General features: G+C 46.2%; 1 protein-coding gene across 8 annotated transcripts in view; it reads right to left on the minus strand.

Moving 5' to 3' along the window:
- The window catches only part of DENND1A (DENN domain containing 1A), a 146068-nt gene that overhangs the window by 70719 nt on the left and 49720 nt on the right, over nt 1-25629 (minus strand). For all 8 annotated transcript variants that reach the window (XM_063409884.1, XM_063409887.1, XM_063409888.1 and 5 more), the window contains 5 exons: nt 13357-13426; nt 12778-12858; nt 10451-10504; nt 6779-6889; nt 4105-4205 (listed from right to left, as the gene is read on the minus strand). In XM_063409884.1, the coding sequence (XP_063265954.1) occupies nt 4105-4205; nt 6779-6889; nt 10451-10504; nt 12778-12858; nt 13357-13426 (417 nt within the window). The remainder of the gene's footprint in view (nt 1-4104; nt 4206-6778; nt 6890-10450; nt 10505-12777; nt 12859-13356; nt 13427-25629) is intronic.

Raw genomic sequence — 25629 nt, forward strand, 5'->3', positions numbered from 1 at the left:
TGCAAATGTCTCATCCAGGGGAACCCTGGCTAAGGGAATGAAAGGAAGCAGGAAGAGTGCAGCGTTCCTGAAGGCCAGCCACTTATTAACATCTCCAAACGCAGGAGGGAAAAATATGGCTCGAGATACATGGATCAGCTTTGGATGCAAATCTCGTCTTTTCAAACTCGAAGTGACAAACATTACACGTAACACAATACATAAAATAATTACAGGGACCGTGTAAATAACGTCAATAAAATGTAACTCTGGTAAAGAGCATAAGTATTTCCTATAAAATCTACCAGAGAGATTCCATCCTTCCATCATCACTCATCAATATGCCTGAATAGGAAACACACCTAGAAGTAAATGCCCAAAGTTCATGTCAGGCTTCATAAATTGCTTTTATCACCATTTCTCTTGACCATGAGTTAATCACAGGCCATTATTTCAGTAAACCTTTAGCATCCTGTGCATGCAGTGTGGTGTGTCGCCCCTTCCCCACCCAGGGCACACTGAAACCGTCCCTCTTCACTGTGATCCAGGTCCTGAGATGTGGAACACTCCAGCACATTTTAATATTTTATCAGGGTAGATTTGTACTTGCAAGACTTCCAAGTGAAGTTCAGCAAGACACATCCCTTGCATAAAGGGCAGAAACACTCGGCACAACCTTTAATCCTTCTGGGAGCCCTGGCAGATTAAAGACTGCCCTTCAGAGCAGGCCTTCCCCACTGCTTGACACTTCATCAGTCCTGGGGCTTCTTACAGCCACAACTACTAATTACTCAAAGTTGTTTGCTGGCAGCCAATAGCCATTAAGTGCAAAATTAAGAAGTATCAGTTTCTACCACATGTATTTACTGCTCAAACAAAGTGCCTGCGTGAGCCTTTTGGAACAAAGAGAGGGGTCATTACTCCTCTTGTGCTATGCTGGCTCCCAAGGCAATCAGCCTTATTTATAATCAAATGAGTTATATAGGTAAATATCAAATCATTAAAGTAGCAATGCGTAAGCATGAATATGGATTTTGGGGGCATAATGGCTATATATTACCCATTTATTACAGTCGCATTTTTACAATTTCTTTAATTCGTTTTCTGAGGCAAACTAGAGACCTCTTAATTATGCTCCCAAGAGGTGGGCAACTACTAATTGGAAGAGAAGCAGGTGAAATAGAGGGACATTTCTTCTTAAGTGAAAAAAGCCCAGCCTTAAAAAAGACTGCAATTCACCAAGAAAGTAATGTAAAACCAAGGATCTCCAAAAGGTTCCTATTTGCAGCTACACAGGGATTTCAGCGTTTGCTCATTGTTCCAGGAAAATGGATGAGAGCACATTCACCACATTCCTGTCTTGCTCTGCAAGCACTGACTGGACGGGTGCCTGTCTCCCACCGCTGGCACTGCCCTCTCTGGGCAGTCTCCTGATTCCTCTTCAGATTCCTCACTGAACTGCAACAGAACTCCACCCGAAATTTATCGGGGTAACAAATGACAAACCCGACTGCATAAACTGGAGCAATGCAGAGAATGCACAGCTCTGACAGCAGGAGAGCAGCTACAAGAGGCTTTAGTGCGTGCCCAGGCGTGCCAGGCTCAAGGGCAGTGCCCACCGAGGGCACCCCGGGCAGGATCTTTGTTTCCTCTCCAGCCCTGCCTCCACCTACTCGAGGAGCACATTGACTCAAGATTTAGAAAAATTGACATGCAGATTTAGAAAACAGGAGAAGGAGGGTTAAAAAACCTCCAGGAGAAGGGGCAAACTGCCCCAACAAGAGCGTTTGTTCAGCAGCCGTGCCAGGGTGCTCTCAGAGTTTATTCATGTTGGCTGCTGAGCTGTCTGGCTGATAGAAAAAACTGATTTAATCACCCTACAAAACGGTGACAAAGCTCTGGGCTCAGCACACGCTCAGCTGTGTCCCAGCTCAGCAAAGCCAGGCTTTTCTAAGGGCTCGTTTGAGACACATACACTGAGAGCAAGAAGGAAGCAAACAGACAGAGTGGGAGTGGTTTCATGGCACACAGAAAACAAAGTGGAAAAGTAGTGAGGAAAACTGATGCACTGCTTCCTTCACATCACCAAATGTCTAAATTCCCAATAAAATAGATGGACAAGATCTGGCCAAATTCTAACAGTGTATGTGCCTGACTCTCGAGGCTTGGTGGCAGCATCTCACTAACCAGGACTGGTGGCACCTGCTGGCTCTAAACAAACAAAACCCAGCCAAGCACCCAAAGCAGGCAGCAGCAGTGCAGCTGCGCTTCTGTGCTTCCTCTGGTGCTCTGCATCCACAGGAACGAGCAATGGTGCACTAAGGGGGGGAATCCAGTGACACTGTTTTAGTCCTCTGCACCCAGAATGTTTCCCTGGGCTGAAAATACATTGAAGAGCAGTGCCTAACTAAAAAATAAAAATAAAGGGTAGCGCTCTTCCCCTGGCTTCCCCTCCTGCCCCTTTGTCCTCAGTGACCCACACGGCAGGATGAGATGAGTGGAGTCATTCCAGGTGCAGGGAGGATCCACAGCAGCCCTGAGTCAGCGTCCCCACTACAGAGCAGGGGCATCAAGAACAAACATTTGGGAGACACAAGTCGGAATTTTCAGCTCTGAGGGAAGGTACGTCAATGAGAAATGCAGGGGAACAGAAATATTAAGTTTAAGAAAACCCTTTCAAAAGGGAAATGGGAAGCAAAAGGCAAATAATCACAGGTGGAATATACTTTTTTCAAAAAACTTCCAAAGATCTCGAGTGACACAGTCTGTCCATCCTTCTATGAGTTTCAAAAGAGCAGAAGATTCAAAACATCACAGCACAGTCAGTAAATGAGCACAGCCAGCTGAATGAACAAGATATTCTGTATTCATAAGAACTGAAGAATTCTCATTGCTTCAAGTTTTGTTCCCATTTCACCTCTCTAAAATTCTTATGTCATATTTGCAAAAGAAAAACCAGGCAATAATTAAAATTAAATGGGACCCTTCTGTTTTAAATAATCTCAGGTCATTTCCCTTTAGAGGCAGACACCAGGAAGCAGAAATACTGCCTCAAAGCAGGGAGCTGATTGCTCAGTCCTCCCAGGCAAAAATGACATCTCCAAGTTCACATGGTTACAAAATAGATGGTGGACTCTATTTTGGGAAATATTTTATGGCACATAATTTGTTGCTAAATTGACTTACTCAAACAATGACAGAGTGTGTAGCTACTTCTCCAATTAAAGTTCCTGGCTGGGTAAGGAAATTGTTGTTGCATTTGTGAGCTGCCTAACAGTTGTACATTTTGCAATCATTCTTAGCACACACGGCCACGGCAGAATCCCCTCAGTGATGCTCAGTGGCTCCTGCCTTTCCCTCCTGCCCAGGCTTTGCTTTCTCGCCCTCTGGGCGGGGCCCTGTCCCTGCCTTTGTCACAAGTCCGTGAATAACTGATCTGCAAAGGCAAAGCCTGTGCTGAGGCCTGGAGCAGCAGGTACTGGGGGGAGCTGGGGCAGCCTCTCCAAGTGTTAATTACACGTGAGAAGCCCATTATCCAGGGAAAGGCACCTGCTGGCACTGCAAATGACTGGGCCCTGCCCTTCCTGCGCAGGGAGCCAGGGGAGGCTCATTGCCACAGCAGAGAACTCCTCAGATTCCGCTCTTGTTCCCCACACAGGCACACACAACATTAAATCAGCTGCACAGGAGCAAACTTCCTTCAATTCTCTTCCCTGCCCTTCACTCACTGCTGTTATCCAGCAGGAGAGGCCTTCAGACTGGCTCTGAGGCAGTGCTCAGGGGCAGTGGGGCAATGCCCAGGGCAGTGGGGCAGTGCCCAGGGCAGTGGCTGTGGGGCTCTGGGACAGTGCCCAGGGCAGTGGAGCAGTGCCCAGGGGCTCTGGGGCAGTGCCCGGGGCAGTGGGGCAGTGCCCAGGGGCTCTGGGGCAGTGCCCAGGGCTGTGGGGCAGTGCCCAGGGCAGTGGGGCAATGCCCAGGGCAGTGGGGCAGTGCCCAGGGCAGTGGGGCAGTGCCCAGGGCAGTGGCTGTGGGGCTCTGGGGCAGTGCCCGGGGCAGTGGGGCAGTGCCCGGGGCAGTGGGGCAGTGCCCAGCACACACAGGACATGCACACAGACAGGGCCTTACCAGCAGTAGTCCAGGAGATGCGGGGGCAGGACAGGAATGTAAACGTGCTGCCAGAACATCGGGTAGAGCATGGCTGCAGAGCCATGGATGCAGGCAGTTAACTGAAACAGAGAAACCACAGCGTAAATGAGACAAACCCTGAGCTTCAAATGGAGTAAGAAAGTAAAGAATCAGTTCTGCTTTCCATCAATGCTCTTACAAAACCAAGTGTCCTTAACAAAAAACCAAACAAAAGTGGCACGGGAAGCTCTGCTCCACAATTGCAGCATCCGTGTCACAGTGGGTTTCTTTGCTTCGTGCTAAAACTCCAAAAATCACAGAAAAATCAAGCAAAGAAACCCACCCCAGCATGATGGAGCCAGACAGAAACAGCTCTGCAATGCCCAAGTTTAAGTCACTTCAGGGCTACATGTAAGACAACTTATAATGAGAGCCAGCCCACGCCCAGCCAGGAAACACCTTGGGGTGGCCGGGCTGTGAGTTCTGAAGGAAAAGAGAATTCTGGATGCAAGGAGAGCTCTGGTTCCATTTCTGCAGCAGCACGCTCCCACCAGCAGGTGAGCTTCTGCCAGGCACAGGAGATTTATCACTTTGGTTCATACCTGGCTTCTCTTGAGTTTGATCACAGAATATGTAATGAAATCTAACAGGAATAACTGTTCTAACATTTTGAGAAATTGTCTGCATGTAGAGAAGAAGAACAAAATCCAAGCAAACAGCTATAATTTCTCCATAGGTTCCGTACACATGGTTTATAAAACAGCTAACAAACACAGCTTTGTTCAGTTACCTCTAAATCTTATTCAGCTTAAGGATATTTAAAATCAAAATTTGAATTTGAGATCATGTATTGTAGCACAGAATTCATTCCACCATAAAAGACCTTCTCCTCAGGGTGGTTTAATTTCTCTCTCCTACCTGGTATTAAATCCTAGCCCTGAGTCTCAAGTGTGTCTCCCAACGCTAACAGACGTGAACTGCAAGCAGGTGCCTCCCACTTTTGTGCTAGAAAGCCAAAAGCTGCAAACAAAGGCAGCAGCCCCTGAGCAGCCCCCCGGGCTGGCTGCACTCAGGGAACGGGGTTTGGGTCCTTTCCAGGGACAAGGTCTTGGCAGTGCCAAGCGCAGGCTGAGAGCAGAGAATGTTCCTGGGCACCGCTGGCGCGGGCCCAGCGCTCAGACCTGCCTGCCACTGTCACTGCAATCTGCCAGCAGTTTAGAGAGAAACCCGTAAGCTACCAACACACAGGATGAATACCCCCCCTCCCAAGAACCAGACGTGCTTTTATCTTGGACACAGGCAAAAGGAAGAGAAATAGCAGAAAGAGAGGAAAAAAACCCAGCCCCACTTGTGAACTGGCTCATTAAGGAAGGCACAGTGACAGGTAAGTAATTCCTCTTCCCAGGCTCTGTCACAAAGGAAGAGATTAAACCAACCAACCACACAACCTCTGAAATGCTTTGGGCAGCCCTTCTCTTCTTCCCTCCTCTCTGATCATTTACTGTTCTTTTCATACCATAGTTTGCTGAAATAAACACCTCTCCTTCATTTTATTCCATTACCAGACCTGGATGGAATTTTTCTTATTTTAGTAGTGAGGACCAGAACATGTGGCAGATAGAGAAGTTAAGATTTTACAAGTTTTCTACGGTATTAAACTTTATAATACTTCAATGCTTTCAGTTAAATGTGCGATTGATTGTAAACATTATTAATAATTGTTATTAGGTGCCAGAGGCTATTATAATTCTCCTTTCACAGTGATACTGTAATAGTTATTCTGGGATTAAGCCTGAGCTCTCACTCCCCTCATTTCTCTGCCCTGTGCTGACAGAGATCCTTGGAGGGTTTGTGGACACCTCTGCAGCCCAGCAGAGCCCTCACAATGCCACGGGGCAGTCTGAACCCCCAGCAGGTCTGGGGGTACAGCCAGACACAGCCCCAGGAAATGGAAACAGCAGCCAGGACTGCTGCAGTGCTCAGCCCACAGCACCGAGACCAAAGTTAGTTAAACCATCTCCAGCCCTCACAAAGGAAAGCAATCAATAGCCATTTACAGAGCAAACACGATGACCACGGAGAGTTTGCTTTCATAAAGAAAATCCCAATCTTATTGACTGCTAAACCTCGAAATGCATAACACAAAACTTTGAACTGAATCAAGCCCTGTGCTTGTTTTGATCTCCAGCCATTTTTAGAAGAGAGTACTTTAGAATATTCAGCAGCTTTCATCTCTCAGACACTTGATGGAGCCTAAGGAGCATTAAGAGTAAACCTTATCAAACACAACTGCAAAACTGTGCATTGTCAATGTACTTTAGCCACTCTTCTGGCCCATCCAGAAGAGGTCACTGGAACATCCACTTGACAGTGTCATTTATCTTTTTTTTTTCCTGTCAAGTAAATTCTGAATAAAGGACTTCACTATGGCATAAGTCTTTGAACATTCATGTACCAAACAGCCACAAAAATCCCTGTATCCAAAACATTCTTTTGAGCATCGGGGGCCAACAGAAGTTCCACAAAATCCTCACATAAGGCACAGAACCGAGCTGGGCCTGCATAACTGAGGTTGAGAGATGGACCTGGAGATAATAAGTTAGTTTTCTACACATGACAGTAATTAAACAATTAAATACTGTGAGTAGAAGAATTTTCTGTGCATTTTACTCACAGTGCTGAGCTTACTGCAGCAGATGAGGATGCGGCGCTCGTACAGCATACTGGCGTAGAGATGCAGCATGTTGTTGACATCAACTGCTACAAAATACTCCGTCAGATTTCTCTGGGGAGAGAGAAAAACCACTTTTGACTCATGGTATTACAAAACCGAGTGTCCTTAACAAAAAACCAAACAAAAAAAAACCCAAACCAAAGAGATTTCATCCTTCTATTGTGCTACATCCAGTACGTGGCTTAACAAAAGAAGGCAGGATTTCATCTTATAGCAGAGGCCTTTCTAATTGCAGTATCTCTCCCCAAAGTTTTGGGGAGATGGGTCTTGGAGTAATACAAGTGATGATGTTTCACACACAGTTTTTTGAATACAAGATACTTCTCCGAGAAAATGTTCTGTCACTTTTATGGACACTTTAAAGTTGCCTGATAAAGTTCCAAAATCCCACATCCCAAAACTAAAAGCAGCTCTCAGAGGCCAATTCTAATACAGCAAATCCAGCTGTGAGCTCAGCCTGAGCTAAAACAATTCTGGCTGTTGGGAACTCATCTGGGCATTTCATACACACAAACCCCTGTCTGCACTGCACCCCTCACTTCGGGCATCCCTGCCTGGGAGACAGCAGCACTTCCCTGGGGAGGCTGAGGAAGGAGGGAATTCTCTCTCTGAGAACTTCACTTCTTAAAACAGAAATTAAAGAAAATGTATTTAGTGAGAGGTGGAGGAAAAGGTAATACCCAAAAATGCTGAATTAGGGAATTTGTTTCCAAATCGCTTCTTACAGACATGAAAGGGTTGCTATAGGATAAAGACAGCCTTATACAAAAAGCACATGTGAGAGCAAAATTAGATTAGTCATGAATTCAAGTGCAATCTTAATCATCCTTAAATAAAAAAGTGCAGAAAAGCAAAAAGCAAATATGATTTAGAAACTTAAAGAAGCTCAACAAAGCCTATTAGCACTTTTGACAGATCCAAGATACTTGGCCTGAGAAGTCTGCCAAGATGCTTCATACTGTGCAAAAATATGTTCCCCAGCTTGCCATCCAAACACAAAGAACTGAAGGGAAATTAAGCATTGTATTTGGGAGACTTTGGTACCAGGATGTAGAGGGATAAAACTGAGCTCATTATGGTTGGCTTCAAACACGTAAAATAAAACAATCACTCAGGTCTTTGTTACAGCAGAGCTGGAGCCACAGACAGGTACAGTCAAAGGAGGAAAAAAAAGCCAACACATTTTGCCAAAAACCTATTAAACTATCATGTACTTTTTCTGTATTTCTCATCCCATCTGTGCTGATTAACATGATATTTTTGTCTAAACATAAGCTGTCTTCTCTACGGCTCTTCTTCCCCCTCTCACCCACCCCTCCACCACGCCAAAACACAGCGCGTGACGACACAATTCCTGCTAATAGTGGGAATTAAAAGGATTTTTAAGGAGCCCTGAACTCCCTGTGATGCCACCCAAGGCAGGGGCACAGCAAAAGCAGCACACAATCCCTGCATGCAGCCCCAGGACGCAGCCCTGCTCCACAGGGATCTGTTTGTGAGGCAACAGCCTTCACTGCTAGAGGAAAATAGACGTGGGGACTTGATTTGCAATTGTTCCTTCATCGAGTTTATTGTGATGACATGACACACAAATGTACCTTCAGATGGAAAGATTTGTGAGGTTTCAGTCTTGTCTGCTCTCCGAGATTTGCCAAGGACACCTGGGAACCATGTGGGCTGCATGGAAATGTATTGGTACTGAGGAGATTCACGTGTTCCCTCGAAGTTGTATTTATAAGAAAGCTGTCAGCTCTGAAGCTGAAATTGGGACTTACACATGTATTTTGAAAGACATGTCTCGTAAGTGACAAAACCATGAATGAGTTAAATAAATACAAATGAAAGCGTTCCAGTTTGCAGGGTAATTGTTATGTATTTTGCTTCCTAGGATTTAAACCTTTCTTGGGGCAGTAAAAAGGGGGATTTTCAGATCAGGTATCCCCACTCCTCTCAAAATTCACCAAGTGTGCTACAAAACCCCCTCACAGTCTTTCAAAAGTTCAGTCCCAGATCAATCCTCCATCTGATCATTTGCTATCTAATATCAATAAACACACACTGACTGTGCTGACTTTTGAGATTAAAAATCACTCCTCTCCCACTGTCATCTAAAGAGGAAGATGAACCAAGTGATACAAAACTGCACAGGACATCACCCCCAGGAAAATGCCATCACTTCAGCCTGTTAGCTCACCTGCCACCTCTGAAACACAACAGCAAGAACTGGAACCTCAGTCTTGCACTGCATTTCCTGCAACCAACCCCATTCACGTTTGAAGTCACTCTGCATTTACATCTCTGTCCCACAACTCACATCTCCTGAAGCAGGGAATGAGTTGCTGTTACAGAGAAGTGCCCACGCTAAATGGTTCTGTTATCAACTCATTAAACACATTGATCTGACACACAGTCAGGTAAATCCAAGAGTTTTTAACATTCCAAACAAAGCTCTCTGCACCTCTCCATTCATCACCACATCCAGCTTCCAAGTTTGGCACCACTAAAACTTTTGCTAATATGGGTTTTAAAAGCAATTCCTGGTAAGATAAGTGGAATTTTTAATAAATGAGGTCAATTGATTAAAATACAGGAGACTTCTGCCCATTTAATCTCCTTGTATTATTCCCAAATATGCTCCACTTTCACAGGAAAGTTGCCTTAAGAGACAGATAAAAACCTCCTAAGAAATGACAAATCCTGGGATAGTGGAAGGTGTCACTGCTCATGGCAGGGGTGGCACTAGATGGGCTTTAAGGTCCCTTCCAACCAAATCATTCTGGGATTTTATGAGTCTGTGAATTAGGACAAGGTTTGATGGCTGGTTTAAACTCAGGAAATGATTCCTGAATTACACCCAGCGTATCATATTTGTACAAAAATAAAGCACCTCAGAAGAAAGAGCACATCTATTAAATTTCCTGTCAGAATATGTGTCAGTATGAAGAGTCTGCAACACAGAAAAACCAGCAACAGTGTTTTGAAAGGCAAACAAAAAGCCCTGAATGCTATCTGCTATACAAATCACCCACAAATGAGATGGAATGTCTTGACGATTCCCTTTTTCCTTTCATGCCATCAAGTGAAGATACGATGCTGAGACCGACCGCAAAATGCTGGGGAAAGGCAACGGAGACGTCAGGCACAGGAGTTTGGCTGAGACAGAGCAGGAGCACATTAAAGAGTATTTAAGAGAAGCAAATGCCAGCATTGTCTGCCCACAGACTCATCATCTGGCTGGAAAGCTGAGCCAGGCTGGAACACACACGACTGTGCAAGGCCTCAGGAGCCTCCCGAAAAGCGGCTCTGAAGAGCCCGGGTGTGCTTGGCACTCTCAGGAGTGAGCAGAGCGTGCTCCCTGCTCTCTCAAGTCATTCTTCCAGAGGGGTGCCTGTGAAGGATTAGCAGAGCTGCTGTTTCACCCACATCAATCTGTCCATCAGTACCTCGTCCTTCATCCCGTTCAGCTTTTAAGCCCACATGCAGATTGTCAGCTCCTGAATGCTCAGTATTTTACAGAATAAAACCTATCCCAAACAGAGCAATATTTGTCATCTGGGTAGCTGCTGACATTAAATGGAAACAATAAAGTGTAGGGTCCTCCCAAATACTCACATTTTCAGGTATACTGGGAAGCTCTCTGGTGTCAGGCACGGTAAAGTAAGAGTGCTACAAAAAGATAAAATATCAATTATTTCAATAATGTCGAAAGCAATCGGAATGTATTGCTTGGTATTGGTATCAGCAGTAACAGGAGTTTCTCAGCTAAGTAAAAATGACAGAACATTCATTACCAACTACCAGCCTGAGCTGTCTGTCCTGGATTCCACAGGCTGGGTTCCCAGATCACAGCTGCAACAGGAAATGCAGGAAGATAGAAAGTATCAAATGCTCCCAGAGAGTTATATCCCATGTTTTTGTTCTTCAGAGCTGCTGCCACAGACAGATGTGTGCTGCTCTCAGGGGCTGTGACAGATGCCAAGGAGACTCCAGGGCAGGCTGTAATTCAAGCTATCCTTCCCCAGCCCACAGCAGGATGGACCTCGGGGAGCAGCAGCAGAGAGGTTCACTCCAGCCAAGGGGGGAGTCATGGAAATGTACTGGGGAATGATTCCTGAGGTTCAATGCCTACTCACCTGAGAAATACCGAGGAGTTCTATACACTTTTATACACTCTAAAGGCATATTTTGAAAGAGCATATTGCTCTCGTATTTTCATAATCCATTATATTGTTCAATGTTTTTAATTGTCTGCATTCCAGGAGCCCAGGTTCACTCCAGTTCCCAATCTGACCACAGATGACTTGCATGATCCTTGGTCAGGGCTTTGGAAAGCAGAGAATGTACCTTGTATACAATTCATATGATTTTTAAGATTTTCAAAATTTGTCTTAGGGCTACTTATTAATTACTGGCTGAAGCCTTAAAGGCTGTTCCATCCTTGGCATAACTCCACAATTGGCACAATCCTGTTGCACACAAATCTCAGCCATCTCAGTGCTTCCTGATCAGGCTGTAACCTGAAATAGCAGGCAGGGACCACAGCTCCACTGAATGGAGACACCAGATGAGAAAAACAGCTTTTGCTTTCTGAAGCATCACTGGTTTGGTTTGGTTTGGTTTGGTTGCAAAGTTGCAATGCCAAGGCAGAGGAACAGCACTCAGAGCTGTATCACACAGAGGAACCTCGCCCTGACCTCACAACAGGCTCAGAAACAGCCAAAATGAAATCAGAAAGACACGGTCCCTGGGCTGCTTTTCCTATCCTTTCTTGCTCCATCACCCATGAAATGTCTGAGACAAGGGGAGACAGGCAGCATTCCTTGGAACCACTGGCATGAAAAAGCTGGAATATCCCCACTGCCCCTGGCCTTGGGACACAGCTCATCCCCTAAACAGAAATGCTGCTCCTCAAGAGGAGCCTTCGAGAGGCTGGGGACACGTCCAGGGCCAGCTGGGACCAGCAGGGCCACACAGCTGCTCCCTGGGCACTGCCAGCCCTGGCAGGAGCGAGGCCATGAGCTGCCTCTTGCCAGAGAGTGCTGGAGGAGGAGTGAGGGAAATGCAACTTCCCAGGAGGGTCCCCAGGAACCCTCAGCTGGCAGCAGAGCAAGGAGCACCTGCAGTGCTCCCCACAGCACCTGCAGTGCTCCCCACAGCACCTGCAGTGACCCCACAGCACCTGCACTGCTCCTCACGGCACCTGCACTGCTCCCCACAGCACCCGCAGTGCTCCCCACAGCACCCGCAGTGACCCCACAGCACCTGCAGTGACCCCACGGCACCTGCACTGCTCCCCACAGCACCTGCAGTGCTCCCCACAGCACCCGCAGTGACCCCACAGTACCTGCAGTGACCCCACAGTACCTGCAGTGACCCCACAGCACCTGCACTGCTCCCCACAGCACCTGCAGTGACCCCACAGTACCTGCAGTGACCCCACAGTACCTGCAGTGACCCCACAGCACCTGCACTGCTCCCCACAGCACCTGCAGTGACCCCACAGTACCTGCAGTGACCCCACAGCACCTGCACTGCTCCCCACAGCACCTGCAGTGCTCCCCACAGCACCTGCACTGCTCCCCACAGCACCTGCAGTGACCCCACAGCACCTGCACTGCTCCCCACGGCACCTGCAGTGACCCCACAGCACCTGCAGTGCTCCCCACAGCACCTGCAGTGACCCCACAGTACCTGCAGTGACCCCACAGCACCTGCAGTGACCCCACAGCACCTGCAGTGACCCCACAGCACCTGCAGTGACCCCACAGCACCTGCAGTGACCCCACAGCCTGGAGGGTCCCACCTGTGAGAGGGAATTTCACACTCCTCACGGGAGAACAACACCTGTGTACAAGCTCAGAGAGGGGATTGCTTCTGCCATTCCTCTGTCACGACATGGAGTGAATATTAAACATCGTTTACATCTCCCCCACACTTACCACTCCAAGGTGAACAGAGGTTCCTGGCTCAGGGATGGTAAGTTTGTGAAATGTTTCTAGGAGCTCACTCCTCTGGCTATCCTGCAATGAGAAGGAGAATAAACCAGGAATACTGAGCAAGTGCTGCTATCACCAAGGCAGAAGGGCAGGCTATGCCAGAGGGGTGGGTAAACATTTTGCATTTTAAGATCAGTTCTACTCTTACTGCCCACGACAAACTTGGATCAGACACCCGGCAGAGCCTGAAGGGACTCTGCAATCCGGGAGAATGACAGAACTGTGCTGAGCACAGCTCAGGCAGTCAGGAAGGCTGGCATGGGTGACTGGAAGGACTGGGGCAGATCCACAGCCACAGTCCTACACCTCATCTTTTCCAAAAAGATAATTAAATGTGTATTTATTTTTTAGAGGCACTTGCCAAGCTGAATAAGATCTTCTGTATCACTGCATCATACAGATTAATAATTCATATGGTCATCTCTGATAGAAGCACTTCTTCAAGCAGCTTCTTTCATCCTCTCACCCTCACTCATTTGATGTTGGGATAGGAAAAAGAGGGTCAGTATTTTAGAATAATACCTGTCCTTTTGCTGAATAATCTGCCAAGACATTGAGTAGTTTATAAAAGACTTCAAACCACGGGAGGTAACTGAAAAAAAAAAAAAGACAGTTATTTTGGTTTTGAATCCTAATACAAGTGGACCTTTAAAATTGAATAATTAGTGTCTCAGTTTTTGTTTTAAAATCTCATTCCATCACTGTATTTAGCCTGGCCCTTGTTTCAGTCAAACAGAAACTTCACCTTCAGTACATGCACGCAATTTCCAAAAGAGAAGAGGAAACAAAATGAAAAGGGAACCAGAAAAACCACACCTTTTTCATTTATTTTACATCTCCATTCCACAAAGTCAGACAGTCAGATGTTCCTTTTCACTGCAGCTTTGGTAGGATGCTGTGCCCTGGCTTTGTGGCACAGTTCTGTATTTCCATCCCTTTCCCAACACCAGGGAGGAATTTCCCTCGGCTGTGGCAAAAGCAAAACCAGTCAGAGATGCTCTTTAATCACAGCTGCTTTCTGAAGCAAATGGATTCTATTTTGATATAGTTAGACAGGATTTGAAGTTTTTATAAAATATGACTACATCCTGACAGCTGTAAGGAATGGAGTGCCCCGTGGTCCCTGGCTGTGCAGCTCTGGTGATAAATGAGGTGAGAAGCTCTCCATGAGACAGACAAAGTGACTGGCACTCCATCATTAGCGTTTGTTTGAAGCCTGCAAATGCTACTGTAAAATGTAAGTAGCTTATCAAAATATACTGATAAGCAACTTAACTTTTCATGTTATATGACAGTATTATCGTTTAAATTAATACGCTCTAAACATCTTTACAAAGTGTGTATTCGAATAGAGCAGAAAGACAGACAATTACCACTTTAAACAGCATTTAAGTTTGACATTATATTGTAAACAATCCAGAAGGATTAGGTAGAAGATAAGTTTCCTTCTTTCTGTTTAGTTAAATAAACTTCAGCAGAGTTAAAAGCCATTACAGGAGTAACAAGAAATCCTCTCCAAACATATCTGCTAAGTAGAGATTAAGAACCTGGTAAACAAATCCGTGCAAGGCATCTATCAAAAGTCTGAGGAGACAGAAAAGCAGGAGGGCAGAAAGCTCCCTGGCAGTGGGAAACCAAAGCTGCTTCCACGGGGCACCATTAAAAGTTCTACCTAATCGCTCAGGGACTTGGCCAGAAAAACACATTTCCAGGGTTCAAATGAGAATCCTTAAAACCATTACTGCGCTTCTAATGTCTGTGCATCACGTCTTGTACATTTTTTACTTGGCACCTAGGGAAGAGCCTCTGTGATTGCAATAAAAATAGCCCAGATATGTTTTATATTCTCACAGTGTCACAACAGCAGCGACCCCCCCACAGAAACAGCCACAGCCCCATTCCTGCCACACTTCCACTCCCTGGCCTTCCCTGCTCTTCCCCAGTCTCCTCTGATGAACCTGCTGTCCTTTTTTTAACATTCACTCCTCCTCGTTTTCCAAATGACGGGTTAGCATCTCATAACTGCTTCTTTTGCTATTTGGAGAATAATGTCCCATTTTCAGGACAGTGAAATTCCTTCAGGAATCTGAGGGAACGAGCTGGTATTTGAAGCAGAACTCATCCCGGGATCTGTGTGGCTCTTGCTCGGGAGAGGGGCAAGACAAAGACAAACCCACCACAAAATTGTGCAAATTATGCAGACAATCTCACTTCAGTTTTTCACACCCCTCCATTGTCACCACACAATTCAGGATCTCCCATGGCAAAATTTCTGGATACATTAGAAACCTAACATATCCTGCCATCTTCAATACTCTTACTTCATCACTTAATCCATGTGTTGACTACTCAAAAATAAAACAGTTCTGCTTTTATTAGACCAAATTGTGACCAGTTAAAGTAAAAAAAAATCTAAAAAATCCCCCAAGAAATACAGTTATCTGAATTTGCTTCTAGATGTCTGCCAAAAAGAAAAAGGAAAAAAAAGTGGAATTTTTCCTTATAGAAAGGAATTCTCAAGGCAGCCTTTAAACACCCCTCCAAAAAAACACAGGCTGAGTTTATAACCCAAAATTTTCTGTACCGCGTGGACCTTAAGTAGCACAACTGGTAGCACTACTGAAGATTTATGGCTTATGACTTGCTCATATTTAATTTGTAACCAAACACTTCCCCTTCCTCTTAGCTCCCTCAGAACTTTTGATTAACTCTTGTTTTCACAGGTCAGAGGTTAAGCAAAGGAAGGGAAGCGCTCTGCGGTGAGATTGCCCAGAGCCCCGGGAGCGGGGCAGCAGCAGCAGGGACAGCACAGCCCAGCAGGGCTCACTTCAAAGCTCCCTCTGCACACACCGGGCAGCGAGAAAACAAAAATAAAGGGGCAACCCGGAACTGCAGCTCTTTTTTAGCTTTCTGCTTGCTGTTAGAAAGGTGTCTCCAGTGAAACAATGTAAAAAGGAGAGATTTTTCTGGCTTATTTGTAGCAGGCAACCAGAAAGGAGGATGCAATAGCAGGATTCCCCGTGAATGCTGAACTCATCAAACCCAGCTCCCAGGAGCACTCCAGGGTCTGGGAACCTTTCAGCAAAACCACTCCGAGTTCCAGTGCAGCAGCAGCAAGCCCCAGTGGCAAGGGGGGCTTTCAAATGATGGATGAAGATTTGCCAATTACCTTAGCAATGGTTTATAAAACTAATGTTTGACATTGGCAGCTCCATTTACTGATGCGCTGACACATGGAAGAGCAGAGCCATGGGTGGAAGGGTACCTGTGGCACCGTGGGTTTGCTGTGGAGCCCTGAAGGCCCAGCCTGGCTCACAGAGCAGCCCAGGTACAGCTCTCCTTCAGAATGAATGTGCCTCAGTAACCAGCCTGACATCAACACCAAACACGCAGCATCTCCTCCTAGGCTGAGTTGCAAGCACACATAACTTTTACTCCTTCCATTCACACAGATCAGAAGTGGAATTTTTAACACGTATTTATTTATAACACATACTATATATATTTTGATAACAGCATAACCAACTGCCATCTCCCTTGCAAAACAGAACAGTCATTTCCATTTTGCAGATGGGCACACTTCTCTGTGGTGACAGGCTTACAAAATCTGTCTGTATTAGCCAGGATTGGTTCCATGGAGTTCCCAAATCTTGACCTTTTTGCTCTGCACAATAATCTACAGTGACCTAGAACACAGAATACAATCATGACCTCAGTGATTATACGAGCTATGGACACATCATCACTGACAGGAGTGTAAGGAAGAGGAAATTCAGGCCAAATGCATCTCCTGCCAGCACTGCTCCTGCATGTGCCACTAAAATACCCAGTGCCTCAGTTCCAGACTCTGAAGAACAGATAATAACAAATAATCATTCCCCCCTCGTGCCCAGGTCCTTGGCTGTGGCAGGGAGGTCACCACGGGGCCCAGCAGGGTGACACTGGCACAGGAGTGACCTGTGCCACGGGAGCTGCTGCTCTCCCTGTGTGCCCCCCACACCACCCCTGTAACCAACAGCAGAACTCCAGCACAGTCAGCAGAGAGCCGAAAATCCCAAGGAAGATTCAGAAAATTGAAAAAAACAGATGGAATTTATTATTATTATTACTATTATTACTATTACTGCCATTTTTCATTTCAATGTATGAACCCAGTGAAGGTTCCTGGTAAAGCAGAACACATTTCTGACTCACAGTGCCTGTCAATACCTGCAGGACAAACGACAGATCCTCAGCAGGAACTCAGAGGGATCTTTGTGGATAATTCCAACACTGTGTTGGAAAAAATGCAAGGATGGAAAACATATCAAAAACTACTCCAGTCTCTTGGTGAGTAGTTATCTTAGGACTTCTTGCATTTGAAGATAAAACTCTGCAATTTAAACTTAAACCCAATATTGCTTCTTTCCATCCTCCTGTACTGAGCAACTAATGATTCTCAATCAGCAATATTCCTAATCCTGGAATCCCCTTCTATTTTAGGTTAGCAATGGTTCTAATGTTGAACAAAGCTATGTTTGCCAAGCCACAGTGCTCTTCAAGGGTTTTATGCAAACATTTTAAATAGCAAAAACACATTATCAAAGCGCCTTTTCCTTCCCTTCATTAAAAGTATTCCTTTCTCTTTATAATTATTTCTAACAGTTAAGATGAAGTAAAATGACATCAAACTACAGATTTTTAAAACTAACCCCATTCCTGTGATCAAGAGAGGGATGACTCTCCACATGTTGTTATTTTCCTTGTAGGAATACACAATTAAATTCTTTTTCCCACCGTCTTTTCCTTCCATCACCCAGTGTTTCCAGCATCTTTACAAAATGTATTTGAAAGAGCCAAGGCATCCCTGGGCTCCTTTGGGAATTTCTGCAGGCTAAATTCTCATTTCAGCAGTTTGTGTGTCCCCGTGTCCTCCCCACACCCCGGTGCCTCGCTATTCCCTGCCCCAGACTCGCTCTGCTGACACCTCCTCACACCCCAAATCTCCATAGCAACCCCCGTGCATGCGGAGGAGATCGGCCTCACCTTCCCCGGGAGCAGCCCACGGCCTCCTGTGAACACCAGCTTTTTATTTATTCATTTATTTATTTCTTGCACTGCCCCACTGTAAGTGCCCCTGCCAGTGCACAAAGCCAGCGGCGCCCTGGCCTCTCCTGGCTCCCACAGGATTTCTTTTCTTCCTGCATTTCCCCTGATTTCATAACAAACTTCCCCTTGATTATTACCCATGATGATCATTCCATGACTCAGTTTCATGTAGCTTAATCATGACTCATTACATATTTCAGAAGTACTAAACCCCACAGAACCGGATCTCTTCTTATGGAGCATCTTAATAAATAATTGTCAACAGCACGTGCTTCCTTTGCTGCCTTGCCATTGTGTATTAACAATAACAGTCAATTAAACACTCCCTTTGCTGTTCTCCTGCACAGTGTGACCGTGTCTGAGAAGTTCCAGCAAGGGCCTTGCACAAAGCCTCCCAAATTCCCTAAATGCCCGCACTGGGCCCAGCCCTTCCCAAAGAGCTCCTGTGGCCCCGGAGCTGCAGCTCAGAGAGGCTCAAGGCAGCTGAACGCCCCCAGAAAAACACAGAGCCAGAAAACTGCTACAAAGACATTTATGATGTAACGATTTTACATTTCAGTCGAGCTAAGAAGTGCCAGGGCAGCCCGAGATGCCCATTCAGAGAGGCTTCTGTTCGTGCACTGCCATCTAATTGGGACATGGCAGCGGGAACTGCAGGCTGAGACAAAGCTGTCACCCTGCCCTGGGCTCTTTGTGGTCACCCTGAAACCTTGGGGGAAAAGAGTCCAGTGCAGCTGCACTGTGGAATTTCTGTCAACAGAAGGAATTCAGAGGAGTTCAGCACGAGCGTGTGCAGCACCCACTGCCACCTCCCGGCCTCTCACAGAGAAGGGACAACACAACTTCATTTTACAGTCCGAAAAGTAAACGTGCCTTGGACTTTCACTGGAAAACATTTCATCTGAAACCAATGGGTTGTAGGAGCCTGGAGCACTCCAGCTCACCCGGGGGAGCAGGAACCCCACACCTCTGGCTCCCAAGGCCGTCCCCCTCTGCTCCCTACAAGGGACACAGACACAGCACAGCCTAGAATGTGCAATATTTGAAGTATGTTCAGTAGTCAAGCTTTCTCCTTGTGAATTACTAATCACTCTTACATTTCAGAAAGCTTATTTAACTTTATGATAGACTATTTTGTGTTCCATTTATTCCAGAAGTATCTTTGCAGTCTGGTCTGTTTTGGGACTGTCTCCTTACCCTCATGTAGATAATTCACAATCATAAGGTGTCTCATTCCTTTTCAGAAGAGAAACTTGTAGATCTTTGGAGTATTTCAGTTAAAGAGCAACAAAGAAACTTCAAGCACGTTTGAGAGCAAAGGACTGAAGGAGTGACAGGAAATAAAGGTACATTAGAAAAAGAAGAAAAACATTTGTTTGCATTTACAGCACACACTGACAATTGTGACTGTATGCTCTTCTTAAACCCACGGGCAAAGGATATCCCAGAAAGGCCACTGGGTGAGAAGAAGGGCACGCTGAAGGGCTTGGCACTTTATAGTGAGATTTATGAAATGCAACAAGATATCCTTGGAGTAAAAAAGTCAACAATTACATTCCTTCAACACCAACAGAAACACTCACCAATGGTTTTACCCAGACAGGGTAAAATGCTCTAAATAACAGATATGAAGAATTAGAGAACAGCCTTAAACTGAGAAAAGTTACAGATTATACTGGCTCTGAATTATCTGGACTTAAAAAAAATTGGTTGTGAAGGAGTTAGAGCAGCACATGAAGCTGGATTTTAAAAAGCAGGATGCACTAGGCAGCATGAGAGCCTCAAGATCCCCACCGAAGTGACAACACAGAGAGAGGATTCCAAAGGCTTAGCTTGTCAAGGAATCTCTCTTCTCAAACCACGTTTAAAAGCACACATGAAAGTGCTGGAAGAGAGAATTCTAGATGTGGCAGACAATCAGAGATCCCACTAGGTTTGAGACATCTGGCATCAGTTGAAATCCATCACATTTCATTTGGGGATCAAAGCCTGCTGTTAAGTCTATCACAGGTTGAAATAGTAGATCCTGAACAGCCTTTTCATCCCAATGCAAATTAACCCTTTTTCCTTGACCAGAGAAACAGCTCCTTTTCATTACTGACTCCAATCATATGTGCTTGTCAAGCTATGCCCTCTAGTACTAAGTTTCAGCTGAAATTTCAGTAGCATTCTGAACTTTTTATTATAAATCAAAAGTGCTCCCTCCCAGCCACCAGGCCCCGTGCTCTGGCACGTGCTGCAGTGAGCTCCAAAGCCGCTCGGGGACAGCGTTTGTGGCACCATCTGTAATGCAGATAAATTCCTGAAGGGAAGAAAATGTTGCATATAGGTAATGCCTTATAAAATAAAAGCCTTGCTGCCCTGGTAAAACCATTGCTCAGACTTGCTGCTCCAGCTGAGTAGAAGAGGACCTGGGAGCGTGCCCCAGTCATGGGACTCAGCTGAACTGGAGGCAGAAAAGCAAGCTGTAGCACCATTCCATGTTCACATTGTCGTGTACAGTGTTGGTTGAATTATGTTTGTTATGATTTAAAACTATGTCATTGATGATGGCTAACAGCTTTAAAAGGCCTGGTTTTTGCAATAAAGGGGCTCTCCTTTGCACCTGCCCGGGGACTCGCTTTGCCTCATACAGAAGAATTTTACACATCTCTGTGTTCAAGAGCTGTGCTGCACAGCAGCCAGCTGTGCTTGGCTGCTGAAGGGATTTGCCACGTGTTGAAAAGTCAAAGCTGAGCATCAGGTGTGTATTTGTGATATCTGTGTGTGAGTTCTGAGACACGATGGTGAATCCTTGCATTTTGGCAAATGAGTTACAGAGAACTTTGGGGTAGGGAATGAGGAGAAATCAATTACATGTATTTCTCTTCTGCATTCCCCAGACCACTTGTGTTCCCTACTGGCAAAAAGCAAAGTTAAGTGAAGCAAGAGGTTTTACAGTTCCCTTCACAGGGAGGGAGCTTCATCACAGTGAAGAAATATTCACACGCTCAGAGGGAGTACACATGGCTCCTAATAATAAGCAAAGTTGGTAGGAAGTCATAAAAGTTAAACTCAAACCCAAGCAGAGCTGAAAGAGCCAACTGAAAAATTCATGATTATGTCAGCGCTGTGGTGATAATTTGAGAATGCAAGGAACTGGGCTAGGCATGTAAAAATCACCTTACTTACAGCAAACAAGCACTTGCAGAGCAAGATGTCAATAGGAAGGCTACAAAGATCAAGTCAGAGTCTGATATTTGAGCTCAGATTGTTTATAACCACTGTGAACAAAGGTTTGGGATTCACAGCAAACATTCAGATGTAAAAATAAGCACACAGAATGACAGCACTTGATCTTCACCTGCAGAAATACCACTGATGAACCTATCCACAGAATTTCTGAAAATGTATGACACATTAATTAACAGAAAAGTCTTTCCTGGCCAGTAAGCCCAATTTTTATTTATGAGACTTCTTGTCTAACCATCAGCTTAAGCAAATGATTAAACCAGGAAACTACCCACAATCATTTTATTCTCTGCATATTCAAGCCCTAATAAATTCTAAACCACTGAGGACAGTTAGTGCAGGTAATGCTCAGCGTGGAGGAAGATCTGTCCCTTATCAAGCACGTTCATAACCAGCCGGGGTCACAAATGAGGGCTTTATTTGGGCTCCCTGCACAGCCCAGGGAACTCTGCCTCTAGGAAGTGCCACACAGCCTCTCCCTGATCACAGTGAACATCACGGCTCCTGCTGGAACAACATGTACAAGGTACTGGAGCAGCTTTTCTGGGCACTTCCACCTCTGGAGCAGTCCCAGCGTCTCCAATTACCTCTGCATAACCCGAGGGCTCTGCCACAGCCCCGGTTTGGAGGGAGGAAGCTGCCATGTAATCTCTGGGAATGTTGTACACATCTGTCAGCAGGGACAGGATGCTCTGCTCCTGACAGATGCATTTGTAAGCCTTCAGACAGCAGCCCAAAAGTGATCCATTTGTGGAAGAGAGCATCTATCCATCTTGCACTTTAACTACTTCCTCCCTGCCTTTTTGATGCCAGGGAGGGGGTTTTCCCCAAGGTGATGCACTAATTCAGTTTGTATTAGCTCTAAGATGAAGTTTCCAAGCCAGCCAGCCAGGGCCAAAGGTAATAAAAAGCGACATGATTTAATTACTTCTGTTACAGTTGTTCAGCAATGAAAGAAGGCGCAACATGAAGGCCTAATTAATTAAGTAAAATTGGTTTCTGGTCAGAAGGCAAGACCAGTGAAGTAGCTGGACTGAATGCACTACTATCAGCTTTATCCAATTGCACCAGTAGTGATATATTACTAACACTTGACATTTTTGTTGTGATCCTTCTCATTGATATTTCACAAAAGTGTTTTGACTTGCAGTCAAGACTAAAGCTTCAACAAAATCTGCAATAAAACTTCTATGACGCAGCTTCACTACTCCTCACATTTAGTAAAAGTCAGTTAAATTAGTATTCCCTGGATTGGCAATGTAGAGGGAAGAGGAGAAGCTTGCAGGACTGCGGGAATGTGTGGAACTGCGCAAGTTCACAGAGTTTCTTCAGGGACACCAACTTTAAAGACACAGAAGAAGTGTTTGGGGTCACTGTCACTGGAAGCAGTAATTCTGGTTGTCCCGAACTGGCAGAGCTGACAAACAGCCCAGCTGTGGCAGCAGCTCCCTCTGGAAAGCACAGGCTGCAGGTGGGAGCTCGGAGCACCCCTGGCAGTGCAGGGCCCCAAACCTGCTGCTGCGTGTCCTGGAGTGTTTCCATTCTCAGCTCTGCCCTGCCTGCCCCAGCCCTGCCCCAGGCTCCCTCTCTCCTGCAGGCTCAGGGCCCCACAGGAGGGTTTGGCCCTGGCAGGGCGTGCAGGGGAGTGTGAGCGAGCTGAGGCTGCGGGAGCTGCGCCCCAGCCCAGGACCAAGAGAAAGCAAGGAACAGCAGGAGTGTGACACACTCTGAGCTGAACTGGAATGCACATTTCTCCAGGACAGAGCTCGACTCCAGAGCTCCAAGGCTTCTCCTGTGGCCCCAGCCCTTGGAACAAACCCCTGCGGCCGCGGCGCCCATCGGCGCAGGTTCTAGAGCGAGATTTGGAAGCATTTGCACAATTACGCTGCTCATAATTCAAACTCTGTTTTGTGTCTGTCGTTACAGGTCACTGTTGGCCAGATGGAAAATATTAAGGAAAAAGGATTGCAACTAAATCAATGGGCTGCAGAGTGCTGCCAAAAGGCCCCAGGCTAACGACAAGCAGATTTGCAGGCAGGCTCTGCTCGGCACAAGGCGGGATCTGGCACATCCTCTGCCCTGCCGAGCAGCAGGAGGGCACGGGGCCAGCTGAGAGCGGCTACTGTGCCAAACAGACTGTGCAGGCCTTGCTGCTTGAATGCTTCCACAGAAAGGCACAGTCCACGGGCTCCTGTAAACAACTCCCTGCACTGCTGGCTGCTGCTGACTCGCAAGCGGGATAACTTCATCCTGCTACAACATTAATGCAAGCACACAGCTCGGCCTCAGCAGAATCAACACAGAAATAAAGAAGCACTGGAGTTAAAGGACAGCACTTCAACTTTCAACTAGGAATAATGGTGTGTATATGCACATAGATAGTGAAACACAAAATCAGCATCTTTACTGCAATGCCAGGCACCCTATGGGCATTCTTTGCAACCCATGATTTACAAGTAGGGAGAGACTAAAGTTTGACTATTGAAAATTTGACTTTTACTATTTATTTCCAATATCAGTACTTCCCAGGATGTACCTTTTTTTGTACAGCTCATGGCTGCATTTACTCATGAGCAGTCCAGTTTATCTAGATGTTCTGAGGGAAAAAACATCTTCCTAATATCACCCAAATATCTCCTTATGAGCTCAGCATCTGAGTGCAGCCACCCATGCCTGCAGATAAAACTTCAAACTCACTAGATGGACATAGATAATTTCTCTTTCTAGTGGACAGAAAGAGAAAAAAATGAGAGAAACAGAGGAGACCTGGTTCAAACATCATCACCAGCTGATCACACAGAGTAAAGCTTCTGCAGCAAAGACTTCAAATCCCCTACTCCAGCCACAAGGCATTATTAGCTTATTTCAATTACAATTTTCTTATTTAAAGATACTTGAGCAAGAGAAGGCCTTACAGACTTTCTGGAAGAAGTTTGTAGAGTCTACAAAATGGTTAGTGGCAGAGATGAAAATGGAAGACAACAAATGAGCAGATGTAATACAAAATTCTATTCTTTTCCTGGAACAGTAGTTTCAAGCAGCTCATCTCTATCTTGTGAAACTTGTAAGGACAATAATGGAAAAACCACAGGAAGTTTGGAAAAGCTATACTGGAGACAGCGTATCAGGAAGAAGAAACACAAAGCAGATAGCTAAATTTAATTGATGTCAAGCTCCCTCTTCACTAGGTTCATCACTTTTCCATACATATTCTGACAAGCAACTTAAAATAAGAGCCAGTGTCTGTTTAAGAGAATCAGCAGGGGTAAAACCCCTAAACTTTTGAGATGTAAACTGTTTTATAAACATGTCAAGTTAAGGCAGAATGCCTGCAGCACCCGGAGCCCCTCCGGCCCTGCACACGCCCTCGGGGCGTTCGCACGTTTCTGAGCCACTTCAGCTCAGTTTCCTGTCACCAAAGTCGCCTTGGTCTGCTACAGTTACAGCTCGTAAGAAATTCCAGTTTCTGTGACAGAAGGTCAGGCTGCAGCTCAGAGTCCTGCCTGCCCTCTCCTCTTTTCTCTGTAAGGCCATGCAAAGGAACTGAGCAATCTCTGCTCTCCAGCTCTCACCGACAGCCAGTGCAAGCGCTGAAGCCACTGCTAAAAAAATAATAACGAAAAAAGATCTATGAAGGCATCAGAGGCTCAACAGCAACATTTTCATTAGGTACAATTGTGTTGTAGTGCTGAATCAGAGATCCAATTGCCCATGATTTATACATGTATTTGGTGGCCTTTGCCATGTCTAACAGAAGCAGTTTGCCATTTACTTTCATCTCCCAAGCATTTTAAGTAGAACAGGGATTCCAGGGTCGATACACCTCAAGGACCAAACAGACTGTCCAAAAAGCGTTCCAAGCATTTCCAGCCATTACCAAACATCTTCTGCAAGGCTTCAAAGAATCATACAGATACATATGGAAGCAAAACATTGATTTTGGCCAAATCAATGAAAAGGGAAAATTCTAGAAAACAGCAGGACTATTACTATAAAACAAGCCCCACCACAAACACTCCTCCAGAGCAGGGACCAGCAGGGCTGTGGGGCTGGGATTTTTTCTTCCCCAGCAGGGCTGTGGGGCTGAGCCCTCTCCCTCAGCAGGGTTGTGGGGCTGGACCGACCCCAGCTGGGTTGTGAAGATGGACTCTCCCCAGCTGGTCCCGGGGGCTCTGGGCCGGTCCCGGGGGCTGTGGGGCCGGTCCCGGGACTTTGGGCCAGTCCCTCTCCCAGCCAGTCCCGGGGGCTCTGGGCCAGTCCCGGGGGCTCTGGGGCTGGTCCTGGGGCCTCTGGGCTGGTCCCGGGGGCTCTGGGCCGGTCCCTCTCCCGGCCGGTCCCGGGGCTGTGGGGCTGGTCCCTCTCCCAGCCGGTCCCGGGGCTGTGGGGCTGGTCCCTCTCCCAGCCGGTCCCGGGGCTGTGGGGCTGGTCCCTCTCCCAGCCGGTCCCAGGACTTTGGGCTGGTCCCTCTCCCGGCCG

Source organism: Prinia subflava, chromosome 12, assembly GCF_021018805.1.
Source record: "Prinia subflava isolate CZ2003 ecotype Zambia chromosome 12, Cam_Psub_1.2, whole genome shotgun sequence".
NCBI lineage: Eukaryota > Metazoa > Chordata > Aves > Passeriformes > Cisticolidae > Prinia > Prinia subflava.